Here is a 16871-nt window from a genome sequence, read left to right on the forward strand (position 1 = left end):
TAAGGGAAGTCCGGCTGGTGGGTAAAGTGTTGAAAGAAAGGCTACATTGTGTTTTAAAGTCTGTGCGGCATTGGGGAAAAAAATACTTCCTTGGCGTCAGATTACTTCCCACCTTTCAAACTGGCACACTAGCAGCATCCTCTGACATACCGGATGATTAACTGGACACAGAGCGCTGAGCGCCTCATTCTGCGCATCCTCACACTCTGCAAGCTTCGCAGGTTCATAGACGGTAATTGGCGGCGTCCTTGCAGGTTTCCATGACCTCCACGGAGGCGTCCTCGTTCTGCCCCGGACCGCCAGGGGCCGCTGTGACAAGGCTCGCTCCCGCCGCTCTAGCCACGCCCAGGGAAGTCAGTGTCTTCACCTTTTAGCAGCCCGCGCCTCGGATCCTGCGGACGCTTCCCGTGCTCCCGGCTCTGCCTCTGTCCACTGCCGCCGTGCCGCCCACCATGGCCCTGCTGCACTCTAGCCGCGTCCTCTCCGGGGTGGCTGCCGCCTTTCACCCAGGCCTTGCGGCTGCAGCCTCTGCCAGAGCCAGGTGAGCCGAGGGATACTGAGATGGAGCGGGACCACGGGCCTGCCCCTGCCCAGCCGAGCTGTGGACGCTGCGAGACCTGCACCGGGCCCCGCGTGCTAGCACACGCACGCACCCTCACTCTCCCGTGTTCCCAAGGGGTCCCTGCCCCGGGACTGAGGGCTGATGGTCCGCGCCTTGCGGTGACCCCTCAGGACCCCTCATCCCTCCCTCCCCCGCATCGCTGGACTTCGAGCCAGCGCAGTCCCCGGGGATGGGAATTGTGGCTCTCCGCTGCACCCGGATCCCCATTCTAGCGGGTGATGGGGGTCCAAGATGCTGACTCCGCGCGGTGGGGTGCGGGGCAAGGAGTGAGCACGTGGGCGGCGGCGCTGGGCCAGCCTCTCGCCGATTGGCCATGGTGCCGGAGCTGCGTGTCACCGATTGGCTGTGGCGCTGGGGGGCGCGCATGCCCTTGACCAGCTACCCTCTGGGGCAGCTGGCCCACCTGTCGGGGTCCAGAGGGCAATATCTGACCGTGCTGCGTGGAAGCTGACGGCTGCGTGTGTATCCGAGGGAAATGTGGCCATATGGAGCGAGGTTCTCCGGGTGCCGAGACTTAGCGTTTCTTCCTGCATCTGTGACCTTGGCGTAGTGCATCCTTCCCTCCGTGTCAGACATATTTGGCTTTTGGATGGGAAGGAGCTGAGCACTTTCTTTGTTTTAAGCCCTTGGGAGATTCGGCTGACTGACTGGAAGCCATTAATCTTTCTCTCCATCTCAGTCGGCCCTTTCGTCCCTTAAATATTTCGTAACCCAGTTTCTCCAAGCCAGGCACTGGACCAGTTGCTGGAGATGCAGCTGTGAGCAAGACAGAGAGGAGTGAGTTCGCTTAAAAGAAAAAAAAAAAAAAATGACGAATGTGTCATCTTGAACTGAGATGTGCTGAGAGAAAGTTGAGGGCCTAAATGGAGCTCGTAACTCCTAATTCTTCCCTGAGCCAAGAGAAACCTTTCACCCAAGAAAGCAGATTTGAGGCACTCTCCTTGAGTACTGCAGAAACTTACCTGGAGCACGTACTAACTAGGAGCAATGCCTGCTTAACCTTTTATCCTTGCCTTGGCCTTTCCTTTGAACGTGTTCAGGTAGTCTTCAAGCCAGCAGAACAGTCTGTCCTGTCCAGAGCCCATTTTTGGTTCATTGCCAATGTGTGCCCTTTTAAGCCTAGCCCCCTGATGAGAAGAATTAGAGAAGTTATTTATGCTGCAAATTTGGAGAACAAAAAGGAGTGCTTCTGTGGACAGGAGAAAATCTTCTTTCCCATTATCTTAACCTTAAAATAGTCCTTGTCTTATGTATATAACTGAAAGGCCTGAGCTTTATTTAAACTGCCTGGGGAGGTTCCCTTTGGGTATGACAGTGTAGTGATTCTTTTGGTGTGAGAGCCTGATGGATGTCCCTTGTCTGTCTTTTCCCAGGTAGAATTTAAGGTACGGGAAAGCAGAGACCTTGGCAACTTTGTTCAGAGTTGTATCTAAGCACTTATATCAGTGTCTGGTTTTTGTTTGTCCGTGTTTGTTGTTACTGATGGAGTTACGATGTAGCCCTGGCTAGCCTGAAACTTACTATGTACACCAGGCTGGCCTGGAACATGCTGCAGTGATCTTGCCTGTACCTTCCCAGTGTTACTCCACTCAGCTTCCTTCTCCCATCCCCCAGTGGGGATAGAACCCAGAGCCTCTGCATACTAGGCAAGCACTCTGCCACTGAGACATATGCCTGGAGTGCCTTTCACTTTGAACATTTTTATTCCAAGCCTTCATTTTTAAACAAATGCAGCATTTTCATGTTTTGCATTTTTAGATCAAAATCTTCACATAAAGGGAACCATAGTGCTGCAAAATATGTACCAAAACCAGAATGTTAGGGGGCTGAGACAGGAGAAGTACCCTGAATTCAAGACCATTCTCCTGGGCTACACAAAGAGAGTTCCAGGCCAACCTGCGCTATAGTGTGAGACTGTAAATAAATATGGCTAAGGGGAAGCTTGTCAAAGCTGTTTAAGCCTTGGGAAATACAACGCGTTTGAGCTGGACGTGCTTATCTGAATACTTTGTACCTAGCATCTTTTGGTTGGGTGGTCACTGTTGCTCAATGTTTGTGTGGCCCTGCACTTCTGTCCAAAGGGCATGGGTAGGAATCACTCTGTAGGCCATAGGTTATCAGTTTACCCCCAGAGCACTCTTGTTTTCGTCTAATGCCATTACTGTACAAATAGGAGAGTTCTCTCATGTCTGTAATCTTCAGTTTAAGGCGTGGGATAATGAGGGACATAGAGAGCCTGGAACTTAATCACTCATAACTAATCAAAGGATTACTGCTCCTGTGCTTAGAATGTCTAAAATTCAGTGTTTTGAAATTGTTTGGAGATTCTTTTTAAGAGGTATGCAAGAATATTCATGGCTGAGCCTTCTAGAGAAAAATGTATATGCTACATATTTTATGTAAGTGTTGTTCACACTGTTAAACAACAATATGTCTGTCCTTGTGGTTAGGGGCAACTCTGTCATTGTTTAAGGGCCTTTTTTAAAAATGAAAGTTGCTCTCTGGACATTTGAACGTCCTTGACATTCAAAGTATTCATTTCACTCAGCAGTTAATGACAGTGATGTCGATAGGCAGGTGGCTGCATGGCTTCTGTCTGAACTGGAGAAGAGAAACAACCAAAACCTATCTGAGTTGTTTCAAAGTTTGTATTTCTTCCTCACAGCGTACAGCAATAGTTAAAAAGAGGAAAGGAACTAAGTTTTTTATTCCTGGCCTAGAGCTAAGGATGGGAAAAAATAATGTCACCTGAGAGTGTAAAATAATAGTAATAATTTTAAAACCAGAAAGACATGCATTTGGCCATAAGTTCCTATGGCTGTATACTGTTTGGATTCACTACATATTGGGCTTGCAGGGCTCTGTACCAGCGGCAGAACGGTGACAAATGACAGTATAGTAGTGACATAGAAACTAATGCCAGTTAGCATCAGGTCCTCACTCCGCCCGGCTCTTCTGGGTGTTTTCATTCTTCTACCAACCCTGTGAGGTAGATAGGATTACACCCATTTAGCAGATGAGATGTGGACTCACTTCTCTTGCCTCTACTCAGTTCTTAAGTGGTAAGCTGTTTGAGTCTCTGCGGTTTACCCAGGGCAGGCTGTTAAAAGAGACTATTGGAAGAAGTAAAACTCTGCTCTTAAGAACAGTTACGAGCCCACCGAGCCCAGCTATGGAGGCTGAGGTTCTCCTGTTGGGAGCCTTACCCGGCCGTGCTGAGCCTGCCACCCAGCATTACTCATGGAGAGTGAGGCTGGCCGGTGAGTACTAACTGGCTGCAGGTTCCGTGGGACATTCCTGGGAAGGAAATCCTAGTGAATGATTCACTGTGGCCCAAAGAAGCTTTTGGCTGAGACATAGAATGATTACAGAAAGAACTTGAGCACTTCCCAAGTCACTTGGGGTCTGCCTTCCTAACTTCCGTTTTCTACCTAACTTCCACCCCCTCCACCTTACTCTTCAGCCTGTGTGGCATGCACTTTTCCTCCGGCCCCTCTCACCCTTAGCACTCAGCTCATAGGTCCCTTCCTCCCGGAAGCCCCCTTAACCCTCTACTTTCCTTCAGGGAGTTTGGTCGACTTTATCTGGGTTTTCTCCAAAACATACTCAGTTCCCTGGACCTAAATCGTCACTGTGAATCACAGCCAGGTTGCCCTGTTGGGGCCTCCCTGATGGTCACCCCACAGCTAATCTGGTTGGAATGGATTAATGTTTTTACTCTTTACAGTCCTAGCTCCTAGCACATTAGCACACAGCGAGTTTATAATCGTCAGTTTAGGACACCTTAAAGCCGTGGTTCTTAACCTGTGGGCCAAGACCCCTCTGGGGGTCCCATATCAGATATTTGTACTACTGTTCATAACAGTAGCAAAATTACAGTTACAAAGTAGCAACAAAATAATTTTGTGGTTGGGGGCCACCACAACATGAGCAACTATATTAAAAGAGTCTCAGCATTAGGAAGTTGAGAACCACTGCTTTAAAGATTTTGTTTATATAGCCAGGCCTGGTGGCCCACACCTTTAATCCCAGCACTCAGAGGCAAGCAGATCTCTGAGTTTGAGGCCAGCCTGGTCTACAGAGTGAGTTCCAGGCCAGTCAACATAGTAAGACACTGTCTTAAACACACATGTGCACACATGCTCACACACATACATACACACACACAATCACTACACCAGGGCAACTGGCCCATCCAGACTGAAAAAACTTGATACATGATAGCACCACAGCTTGGCTTCTCCCACATTCTCTTGGATACTTGCTTTCCATCCTGGGCCTGGCAGGATGGCTCCTGCCCAGAAGAGTGTTAGGAAGGAGAAAGGCTACTCTGAAGACAGCAAGGTGACAACATGAGGCCACACCCTCAACGCTGACAAATGCACTCTCACCCTGGAGCCCTTGGAGATGTGGACCTTTGCCACGAAGGAGACAGCTCTGAAAGCTGTCTGCCAGGGGCGTAAGGAATGTCCCATACCGTATCTCTGTGGTTCTTCTGAAGATGCAGTGAAGGTTTACCTCTCCAGTTAACTAGGCCCACATTACTACTTTCAAAAATGTAAAGATAGTCATTGGAGATGAAAACTTTGCTGTCATAGGTTATAAAACCAAAAAGATGGAAGGAAAGAGATTGAAACAAGATTCATCATCCAAGTTTGTCCTCATACATCCTTTCATATTTGAAACACACAGATATTATCACATGCTGGAGTTATAAACATGCACACCTGGCAGGTCAAAACTTTTCATAGCAATATTCGGTGTTATTTATGGTAATGTACATAAGTTTCTTTCTTTCTTCCTTCCTTTCTTGGTTTTTGGTTCTTGAAGACGGGGTTTCTTTATGTAGCTTTGACTGTCCTGGAACTCTGTAGACCAGGCTGGCCTCAAACTCGCAGAGATCCACCTGCCTCTGCCTCTGCATGTGCTGGGATTAAAGGTGTGCGCCACCACCTTGGGCTGCACATGGTTTCTATGTTTCCTGTTTTCAAATGATTAATAGCTTACAAATTTCTCAGTTTTAGTTTCCAGTGCAGTAAATAGTAATAGTTCCAGCCCACATAAACAGGAGCTTTTTGAGGAGCTTCAGCTAGCCAGTCAACTGGCCTACACCACCCACTGCAAGCTCAGGAACTGTGTTTATAGCCAGACACAGTAATCCCAGCAGTTGGAATAGTGGGCAAGTGGCCTAAGAGTTCCAGGCCACCCTGGCCTACATGGTGAGAGGGACAGAAGAGAGCACATAGCCCACAGTACCAAGTGGACTGACTCTTCCAGCCAGAGGCTGAAGCTGCACCTGCACTATGATTCCAGCCAAGTAAGGGTCTCAGGCCTCTCTGTGTCCCCGTGTGAGGAGAAGGCTAAGACCGGCTGACTCCGGGACTGCCATCTACATGAGGCTACCATCGTCTTGTGATGTTTGTGTAACTAAATCTCAGGTGAGGGAGAAAAATGCACAAAAGTTCTTTGGATTCCTCAAAGTTTTAAAAGGAATCTGGAAGGTAAGAAGTTCAGGACAAACTCAACTTTTTTCTCCCTTGTGAAACAAAACCAGTTGTATATCTTGTGGTGCAATATGGTCTGGACCACTTGTTAATCATCGTTTAACTTCTGTGTCCAGGGATGAGTCCCCCTCTTGACAGAGTTCAGCACACATGCCCTTTATCCCGTTAGAGTGGCAGGAGAAAGCGTGCCTATACCATGACCACAGCTCTGCTCTCCCTAGAACATGTCAAAAGAGGCAGAAGTATATAAACTTTAAAATATATTTAGAAATCAGTGTCCGCCCAGTCACAGAAATACCCATGTAGCCACCACGTAACCAGTCCATTAACACATTGAGCATGTAAAGGTTATTAGAAATGGTCTTCAATGACATATAATGAAATATATTTGTTGTTCTTAAAACCTGTTCGTGTGAAAGCCTCAAAAGGGGCACGTGCCATGCTGCTTCCTTTGGGCCACCAGCCAGCTCCCAAATCATGACACGGAGAATTATTAGTTTTGAATGCAGCCTTAGCTTTTTTCTGGCCAGCTCTTTTAACTTAGGGGGCTTTTTACCTTTCTTTCCTTCCGTATATCTTACTTTCACTGCTTCTCGTGTCTGCAGGCTGGCCCCGGCATCTCCCTCGTTCTCTCCTCTTCCTCTGCTCTCATTTTTTTTTCTCTCTGGAGCCTAGATTTCTCCTCCTATTTAGTCTCTCTGTCTGGCAGCCCCGCCTATCCTTTCTCTGCCTAGCTGTTGGCTGTTCAGCGTTTTATTAGGCCAATCAGGTGCTTTAGTCAGGCAAGGTGAAACAAATGTAACACATCTTTACATAATTAAACAAATGCAGCATAAACAAAAGTAACACACCTTTACACAGTTAAAGTAATATTCTGCAGCAGAAACAAACGTAACACACCTTTGCCTAGTTAAAGCAAGATTCTACAGCAGGGGCCAGTGGCATGTACTTGGCTAGAGTTCACCAAAAGCATCCAAGTCATCAGACAAGGGAAGGAAAGCTCACAGCCAAGAGAAGCCTAAGGAGATAGAGAACCAAGTGTGGTGTGGTGCCTTAGAGAAAGTAGTGAAGAGAAACAAGCAAAAACTAAACTAGGGAAATAGGCCGGGTGTCCTAGGGCTCTGTAACTGTATATGCCATAGTAACTCCTGGTGCTAGCAGTCGGGAGCAGGGCGTGTAAGAAATAGGACCTGTTCGACTCCTCTAAGTCTAAACATATAAAAAATAAAATCTAGACTAGGGTATGGCTCAGCAGTGGAACCCTTCACTAGCAAATAATTCAAAAATAAAATATATTAATGAAATTAGGAATAAATAATTACTATTGAAATTAAAGTTTTCCCAAATAATAATTCATCCCATTTCATATAAATTTGATTTTTTACTAATTTTCATTACTGTTTTTCTTTTAATTTCTTGAGAATCTCATGCATGGGTACACTGAATTTCTCTCTCCAACTTTCCCTCTTCCCATGTCCCCACCCCACTGATTTTTTTAAATGAACTTAGAAAAATTTTAGGAATTTGAGTTTATGTAACTAAGTCTTTGGTAGGTAACAGTAATTTAATTTTTATTCAAGACAGCTATGCCTTTCACTTGTGTTAAGTATTTATCTAATGCAGCCTTTGTTTTTCCTAAACTTAACACTGGTTGAGGATGAAACAAGCTGAAAAACAAATTGTAAAATAGTCCATTCAGAGTATAGAGATGTGGTTTCTCATTTGCCCAGAAATGTATGAATTGATTGCTCTAAGTACTGAGAAGTCTAACAAAAGCCTTTTATTTGAGGATTTTGTAATCTAGTCCATCAGTACTGTCGAGAGGTGGAAAACATGTCAGTTAGGTCCTTAGTCTTTCCACATTATTGACACATGGTGAGGTTTGTTTTTCTCGTTTTTAAGCTGCAGAAATCCTAGTATAAGCTCCAGATTCACAGAAGTCCCTGAACCGAAGGTTTGAAAAGAAACCAGGGAGCTAGGTGTGCAGCTCAGCCGGAGGAGTGCTTGCCCGGCATGCGCAAATCCCAGCGACTACCTACGCCAGACATGGTGGTGCGGTTGTTCATTCTGTGTGTGTGTGTGTGTGTGTGTGTACACACACGCACGCACATGAGAGAGATTGTCAACTCTTACCTAATAAACAGTAAACTTCTGCCAATCCTTCTGTAGAACTCTGTAGGATACTTAGCACCTAAAACCAACCCAGACATTGATTGTGGCCACTAGCCTGCTGGCCACATGTGAACTAAATAAAATCAAAAGAGGCTATATAAGAAAGCTGAGAAGTGGGTACTGAATGTTGCAGCCTGTGATTTACCAGGAAACAGGGGAAGATGAGGGGCACTGCTCTAGCAGTGGAGTCACCTGGTTCAGGTGACCGGTGGGCATCGGTGGATGACTGTTGAAGAGGCTGAGGAAGTGGTTCAGTGGGTGAGGTCCTTGCCAGGCAGGCACGAGGATCTGAGTGCAGATTGCCAACGCCCATGTAAAGGCTGGACACAGTGGTAGATGTGTGTAACTGTGGGATGTGTGCGGAGACACGTAGAACCTGGGGGTCACTAGCCAGCCAGTCGAGCCAAAATGGCGAGCTCCAGCTCTGGTAAGAAACCTTGTCTCCAAAATAAGGAGGAGTCGGGCTGAAGAGACAGTCCAGGGTTAAGAGGACATGCTTCGCAATCATTAGGGAGGAATTCTGATCCCAGCACCGACCCAGCTGGCCATCCTGCACACACCTGGAACCCTAGTTCTCGGGAGGGTGCAGACTGAAGGAATGTTGGAGCTTGCTGACTTCAAGCCTAATGAGGAAAGCATAAGCCACTTAGCTGTGGGCATAAGGGTAAAGATTTAGAACTCAGTTAAAAAGTGTACTGATTTAGGAAAGTGACGGTAATAAGTTCTCTAGGGTCCTTGATCTTACACGGCACAGATAATAGGCTGGACTTACAGTACCAGGCACAAATTCCCTCCTGTGGTGTGGACCTTCAGTCCAACTGGACCGCTGTTGATTGCCTCCAGGATACAGTGCCAGGATTGCATCTGTGGAGCTACCCTGCCATGGTGGTCATTGTTGTGGTTTGTAGGTTTTACAGCTGGGTAGGGCTACTGTAGGACTGCTCCTGTCCCTTGACAGCTTGCCTAGCATTATGAGAGCTAGTCCACAGGAGGAGGCTTCCAGATCAGTTCCAGCCCGATTTCTCCAAGCCATATGCCTGACATGTGGTATTTCCAGCAATAGGGCCTTCCCTTCAATTTCTGGGAAGCAATCAAGAACGACAGCAATAGCCATATTATTTTGAGAGTCTCTTAGACTCCCTTGACCAACAGCCTGAAGGAAGGTTTCCCATGCCTGGCACTGGGACTTTTGTTGGCTAGTGTAATGCTCTTGGCTAGTCTGATTCTCTTGGGGAACATTGTCGCCCAAGTAGCATAGATTCATTCTGTGTGTGTGTGTGTGTGTGTGTGTACGTAAAATATTCAAACATTCTTAATGTTACTTATCCCTCTTCCATCTCCACTTCCCAGTTAAGTCCCCATTTTTTCCCATTTCCCCCTTCATGGCACCTGTGTCCCATCCCCCTCTCTAGAGTATCTGTTCTCCTTCACCCACATGGTCCCTTTTATCTTCCCTGTTTTATGTGGCAACTCCAGGTTGCATACTTCCATCTAAAGATTCCGAGCTAGGAGTCACAGATGAGAGAACAGGCCACATTTGTCTCTCTGGGTCTGGGTTACCCCACTTATAATATTTTTCTTAGTTCCGCCCATTTACCTGCAAATTTCATGATTTCGTTATTCGTTAATCGGTTGAAGGAAATTTTTCTTTTTTTGTTTTTGTTTTTGTTTGTTTGTTTTTCACAGAGTTTCTCTGTGTAGCTTTGCACCTTTCCTGGAACTCACTTTGGAGACCAGGCTGGCCTCAAACTCACAGAGATCCGCCTGCCTCTGCCTCCCAAGTGCTGGGATTAAAGGCGTGTGCCACCAACGCCCAGCCGGAAATTTTTCTTTTAAACCTGTGTGTAAACCTTATCCTATCCAAAATAACCTGGGTGCTCCCTTTCTGCACCTTGTCATATCTGTGTTGAAGATACTGATCTCTGGTCTCTAAAGGCTTTTATGCTATTGGATGACTGGTCCCTGTTTCTGTAACCTCTGTGTAACACATGTGCCAAAATGGATCTTTGGCAGATTGGAGACATATCTGGCCATAGGAATCTAGCTCATGTGGCTGACATAAAATATTTCTCATTTCAGCTCCTGGTGGGCCCATGTAGAAATGGGACCCCCAGATCCCATCCTGGGAGTTACTGAAGCCTTCAAGAGAGATACCAACAGCAAGAAGATGAACCTGGGGGTTGGTGCTTACCGAGATGATAATGGGAAGCCTTACGTGCTCCCCAGTGTCCGGAAGGTGAGCTTGGCACCTGTCCTGTTTGCACAGGGTGTGGAACCTGAAGGGAGCCAAAAGGAATGAAAGAAGTGCTGAACCAGGACTCAGGAGCCCCAGGTTCTGGTCCTAGCACTGGCTTTGTCAATCACCCGGATTTTCTAGGCTATGAACTTTCTTAGCTGTGAACGTGGATCACAGCCACATGGTCTTCTCCAAGATCAAAAGTCGGGCCTGGTGCCTAATCCTAAGAGGGTACAAGAGGGCTAGAATTTTAACATCGTCTCTTAACAAGAGGAACAGCTGCCGTTGTTATTTTCCATTCCTCTCATTTTGATTGCTGGGGTGAAATCCATGTGTAGAGACATGTGCTGTCCACCCTTCCTGCTGAACTACATGATAACTTCTTTCATTCTCTACTTTTGTCACATTTTTATTTCTATTGGTTTTAAAGTTATTCAGGGCTGGAGATACTAGATGTGAGTGGTAGAGTGTTTCCTGACATGCAAAAGGTTCTGTGTTTGATGCTCAACATCACAAGAAAAATCCTAAAACTGTATTCAGTGACTGATAAGCTATTGTTGCAGGCTGCACCACAATCAAACACTGTTGTCCATTATCTCATCCACACTTCACCATACCCTATGACTTGGGAAGGGTGGCTATTTTGCCCATAGTCATACAGATAGTGAAAGTTCTTGGACTAGCATATATCCTGAAATGCATTCCTTTTATACATTCAATTTGATTTTGTCATCTCACATATACCTAACATGTTGCTTGTAAGTTTTATCCTTATGCATTTCAAGAGAGCCCTATTATGTTAAGTGGTAACCAGGAAAGTCTATACCTTAGTTAGAGTTTCTATTTCTGTGAAGAGACACCATGATCACAGCAACTCTTATAAAGGAAAACATTTAGTTGGAGCTGGCTTACAGTTTCAGAGGTTTAGTCCATTATCATCATGGCAGGAAACATGGCCATGTGCGGCAGACATGGTGCTGGAGAAGGAGCTGAGAATTCTACATCTTGATCCCCAGGCAACAGGAAGTGAACTGTGTCACTGAGCATAGCTTGAACATAGGAGCCCTCAAAGCCCACCCCCACAGTGACACACTGCCTCCAAAGGCACACCTGCTCCAACAAAGCCACACCTCCTAATAGTGCCACTCCTTATAAGTGTATGGAGGCCAGTTACATTCAAACTACCATAATATCTTTCCATGTGAAAACCTCTTCCAGCCAGGATGATGACACACACATACTTGTGCCGGGCATAGTGGCACACATCTTTAATCCCAGCCCTCAGGAGTCAAGGGCAAGCAGATCTTAGTTCAAGGCCAGCCTGTTCCATGTAGCAAGTTCCAGGACACCCAGGGCTACATAGACAAACCCTGTCTCAAAACAAAATAGTTCCAAGCCAACCTGCGTGTCTTAGCTACTTTTCTGGTACTGTTAACAAAACACCCTGACCAAGGCAAATCATAAAAGAAAGTGTTTAATTGAGCTATGGTTTCAGTCCATGACAGCAGAGCAGGGTCATGGTGGGAGAACACCTGAGAGCTCACACCTTGATCTGTAAGTAAGAGGTTGGGGGGGGGGGGCACACCAGGCATGGCGGGAGTCTTTGGAAACCTCAAAGCCTGCCCTAGTGACACACCTCCTCATCCTTCCAAACAGTTCCACCAACTAGGACCAAGTATTCAAGCATATGAGCCTGTGGGGGGCCGTTCTCATTCAAACCACCACCCTGGTCCATATAAGGAAACCTTATCTGTAATAGTAGAATTTTATTTCCCAAGAGTTTATATATATATATATATATATATATATATATATATATATATATATATATATATATAAACACACACACACACACACACACACATACAAATATATACAAAAATTTGATGTACAAAATATCAAATATTTCACTTTATTTATTGTTTTGTTTTTCAAGACAGGGTTTCTCTGTGTAGCTTTGCGCCTTTCCTGGAACTCGCTTTGTAGCCCAGGCTGGCCTTGAACTCACAGAGATCCGCCTGCCTCTGCCTCCCGAGTGCTGGGATCAAAGGCATGCGCCACCACCACCCGGCTTATCCTTCTTAAACAGTAACTTCAAAAGAATTAGAAGGCCTGCCAGCTGAGCAGAAAGATTACAAAGGCCCAGGAGTTCATAGTCCGCCCAAACAGAAACATCTCAGAGTAGAAGAGGGATGTGGATGGATTTGCTTCAGACATTTACCTCATAAAACATTTATTATCATCACAGTAGGTGGAAGGAGGGAGAAGAAACTAAAACATATTTTCTCTTCTCTAGGCAGAGGCCCAGATTGCTGCAAAAAATTTGGACAAAGAGTACCTGCCCATCGGGGGGCTGGCGGACTTCTGTAAGGCTTCTGCAGAACTGGCCCTGGGTGAGAACAGTGAAGTGCTGAAAAGTGGCCGGGTAAGCCAGGCGGGCCTGAGCTTCACGCAGGCGTGTTCATACCTAGCAATTGTAACTCAGTGTCTCTGTGTGTAATGCCTGAGGTGGCCACACTTACTGATAACTACTAGAGAGGAAGTTTAACTCTATCGGTTATCTTGAAAATTTGACAGAATTTGGCTGATAGCTCTGGCCCAGTTTGCTGTTGGTGCTGATGAGTTTCTCTGTTTATATTGAATAGGAATTAGAAATGCCTCCCTGTGCCTAGTTTTAGGCCTATAATTAGTCCCCACAATCATGTGTTAAGCTTCCAGCTGGGACAGAAGAAGCAACAGGGAACCAACCATGAGTAGACTGTGGGGGCAGGGAAGGGGACAGGTGTGGCTGTCCCCTACTGCCCTGTCACAGCCCAGGTGGGCACGGACAGGACAAAGAGAAGATCCCAAAAGACACGTGTAGACTGTCCTACTTTCTTTTGTAAGAAAAAGGAAGATGTATCTTAATGGATACACTCCCATATTTACTTTTCTGCCTAAGACGTAAAAACAGAGGCTAGTGTGTATCAGTAGCTCATTGGTGGAATGCTGGCCTGACATGTGCAAAAGCCCTGGGTTCGATCCCAGCACCACAGAAAATAAAAACAAAGTAAATTATACCAACACTATCCCAATATACTTGGTGACGATCTAATTGTTTAAAGAACCTTGGTCAGAGGGTTGTTGGATTTTGCATATTTCTAAAATGATGTTTGAATGTAGTGACTTTGTCTTATTTTTTGTATGTGCATAACTCACTCCTTTGGCATATTGAGGAGGAACTTTTATATTATATCCCCAAATTTTCCATGTGACATGGATGGTTCTAACAGAGCCATCCAGAATTGACTTCTAGGGGCCAGCAAGATGGCTTTGCAGATAAAGTGCTTGCCTCGCAGGCCTGGTGACTGAGCTCAGTCTCCAGAACCCACATAACGGCTGAAGGAAAGAATCAGCTCCGGAGTTGTCTTCTGTCCTGTATATCCACGCCATGGCATATTCCCATCCGCCATACACACACAGTGCCGGTAACTAAATGGAGCTGGAGAGATGGCTCAGTGGTTTAGAGCACTTGTTGTTCTTCTAGAGAGCCTGGGTTTGATTCCCAGCACCTGTGTGGCAGCTCACAAGCATGTGTAACCCCAGATCCTAAGTTGCCGGGGATCTGACACCTCCTCCTGACCTCCTGGGGCACCAGGCATGAGCACGGTGCACATATAAACATGCAGACAAGATATTCATGTATAGAGAGTAAATAAGTATCCCTGTAAAAATAATCAAGTCAGTAGATGAAAGAATTAAGCTCTAAAGTGCAGAAGGAAGAGTGACTGACCCTCTGTCTCCCCGCAGTTTGTCACTGTGCAGACCATTTCCGGGACGGGAGCCTTGAGAATCGGAGCCAGCTTCCTGGTGAGTGGAACTCCCTCAAGAGAGGACATTAAGTTAAAGGTTAACAGGGCTTCCTAGCCTATGTGTGGCTACTCACCCACATCAGCCTTCCTCTTTCCACAGAACTGGCAGGTTTTCTGTTCTCTGGTGGAAAAAAAGAAAGTACTGTGGAGAAATTATAAGGAATCAAGTACTAATGAGTCAGTGTATTGAGCATATGGTTGTGGGGGGGGGGGCGGGGGGTCTTTGGGTTTTGTTTTGGTTTTTTTCTATTCTTTTTGAAACAGGGTCTTACTATGTATCTCTAGCTGTCCTGGAACTCACTATGTAGACCAGGCTGGCTACGAACTCAAAGGGATTCACCTGCCTCCTGAGTTCTGGAATTAAAAATGAGCCACTATGCCCTGCACAGCATGTAGCATTAGTAGGGAGCATGTGTTTTAACTTACTCAGTCCCTGTCTTAGTTAAGGTTTCTATTGCTGCATCAAAAACACCATGACTAAAAAGCAAGCTGGGGAGGAAAGGGTTTATTTGGCTTACATTCCATATTGCTCTTCATTTTCAAAGGCAGTCGGGACAAGAACTCAAACAGGGCCGGAACTGATGCAAAGGCTATGGAGGAGTGCTGCTTACTGGCTTGCTTCCCATGGTTTGCTCAGTCTGTGGAACCACCCTCAATAGGTTGGGTCCACACCCGTCAATCACTAATTAAGAAAATGCCTTACAGCTGGATCTTACAGGGGCCTCCTCTCAATTAAGGTTCCCTCCTTTCAGATAACTAGCTTATGTGTTAAGTTGACGTTAAGACTAGCCAGCACAGTCCCTATAAAGGAGATTCAGCCCGTGAGGCCTGCATAGGTGTTTCACCTCATAGCCAGATTAACTGTCAGAGCCTGGAGCCCCACCCAGGCCATCTTGCTACTGTCAGTAGGAAAAAACTTCCTCTCAGGAAAACCCTGGCATTTTGCCCTCTTTCTTCATTTCCTTTCCTCCCATCTTTCAGCAAAGGTTTTTTAAGTTCAGCCGAGATGTCTTTCTGCCCAAACCATCCTGGGGAAACCACACGCCCATCTTCAGGGATGCCGGCATGCAGCTACAAGGCTATCGATACTATGACCCCAAGACTTGTGGATTTGACTTCACAGGAGCCATGGAAGACATTTCAGTAAGTGTGCCTTTCCAGACTGGCATCTCCCGGCTGCTCTCATCATCTGACTTAGAGGGGACCACCTGACTCCCAGGTCTCAGGTCCTCTGTCACCTCTCAGCTAACAGTGACCGTAGCGTGCTGACTATTTCCTTTAAAGCTGCACGGCAAAATCTCCGTTGTTTCCCTTAGAAAATCCCAGAGCAGAGCGTCCTCCTCCTGCATGCCTGCGCACACAACCCCACAGGCGTGGACCCACGTCCAGAGCAGTGGAAAGAGATCGCGGCAGTGGTGAAGGTGAGCGGGATGAAATGTCAGTAACTCATTGCTTAGCCTTGAGCCTGCCCCAAACCCACACATGGATAAGCTGCCAGGAAGGGGTTCCTCCTTTGCAAAATTAGTGGTTCCATAATAGACGATATGTGAACAGTTTGAAAATAATTTTCATCCTTCAGCCCAGATGTAGTAATAAAACTGTCAAAAACTTACCTTTGGCACAACAGCTGTTCTGATCCAAGAGGCCTGCTGGTGGCGCCTCCGTTTGCCCTGGTCAGTGGCTACTTGCTCATCCTTTTAAGCACGTCTTCATATCCCCTCCTTTTCTTGCTACTCTGCTCAGCATTGACTTCTCTTTCAGAAGAGCTGACTGTGATGGAAGACACTAATCAGAATTCCTAGAGAGAAATACCCCTGTCATCCTCTGCCCCCATTCTTAGCAGGTCTGTCAAATCTCAGCTTCCAGTAGAGTGAGACACAGGAGGAGCCTGCAGAGAGCGCTTTCATAGGGTCGTCTTTGAGCCCAGGTATAGGATAGTGCTTCATCAGAAAGTCCTGCTAGTCCTGCCCAAAAATAATATCCCAGACTACCGTAGGCCTTAGAAATGCCTCCTGCACTGGATATTAAGGTTCTCTTTTATCAGTGTTTGTTGAGGAACCATAGCATCCAAGTATTTAAAAAATAATAATAGCCGGGTGGTGGTGGCACACGCCTTTAATCCCAGCACTTGGGAGGCAGAGGCAGGCGGATCTTTGTGAGTTTGAGGCCAGCCTGGTCTACAGAGCGAGATCCAGGAAAGGCGCAAAGCTATACAGAGAAACCCTGTCTCGAAAAAAACAAATAATAATACTTTGAAGTATGTTGATAAATTAACTCTGGAATTCAGACATCTTCCCTTCCGCCATGTGTGAAGAAACTGTTGACTGTGTTTGGGTGAAATAAATGTGGTCCATGACAGCACATGTAATCACTGGGCATATGCAGGTGCCTGTCTCAAACTCTGGTCTTGTTCCTTCCCAGAAAAAGAATCTGTTTGCATTCTTTGATATGGCCTACCAAGGCTTTGCCAGTGGTGACGGCGATAA

General features: G+C 46.3%; 1 protein-coding gene across 1 annotated transcript; it reads left to right on the forward strand.

Annotated features, from left to right (window-relative positions):
• Nucleotides 1-344: 344 nt before the first annotated feature.
• On the forward strand, nt 345-15845 carry LOC131911852 (aspartate aminotransferase, mitochondrial). The gene is made up of 6 exons (XM_059264256.1): nt 345-541; nt 10378-10534; nt 12831-12959; nt 14324-14383; nt 15367-15528; nt 15702-15845. Exons 1-6 carry the CDS (start codon nt 453-455, stop codon nt 15828-15830), a joined length of 726 nt encoding a protein of 241 aa, XP_059120239.1. The 5' UTR covers nt 345-452; the 3' UTR covers nt 15831-15845.
• Nucleotides 15846-16871: the final 1026 nt, after the last annotated feature.

This window comes from Peromyscus eremicus, chromosome 5 (genome assembly GCF_949786415.1).
Source record: "Peromyscus eremicus chromosome 5, PerEre_H2_v1, whole genome shotgun sequence".
NCBI classification, from domain to species: domain Eukaryota; kingdom Metazoa; phylum Chordata; class Mammalia; order Rodentia; family Cricetidae; genus Peromyscus; species Peromyscus eremicus.

Bases quoted from the DNA above. Each gene is read 5' to 3' on its own strand.
- LOC131911852 (XM_059264256.1), top strand. From the start codon at position 453: ATGGCCCTGCTGCACTCTAGCCGCGTCCTCTCCGGGGTGGCTGCCGCC. The intron at 14,384-15,366 runs GTGAGTGGAACT...CCCATCTTTCAG, and splicing joins GAATCGGAGCCAGCTTCCTG to CAAAGGTTTTTTAAGTTCAG. The intron at 15,529-15,701 runs GTAAGTGTGCCT...TGTTTCCCTTAG, and splicing joins GAGCCATGGAAGACATTTCA to AAAATCCCAGAGCAGAGCGT.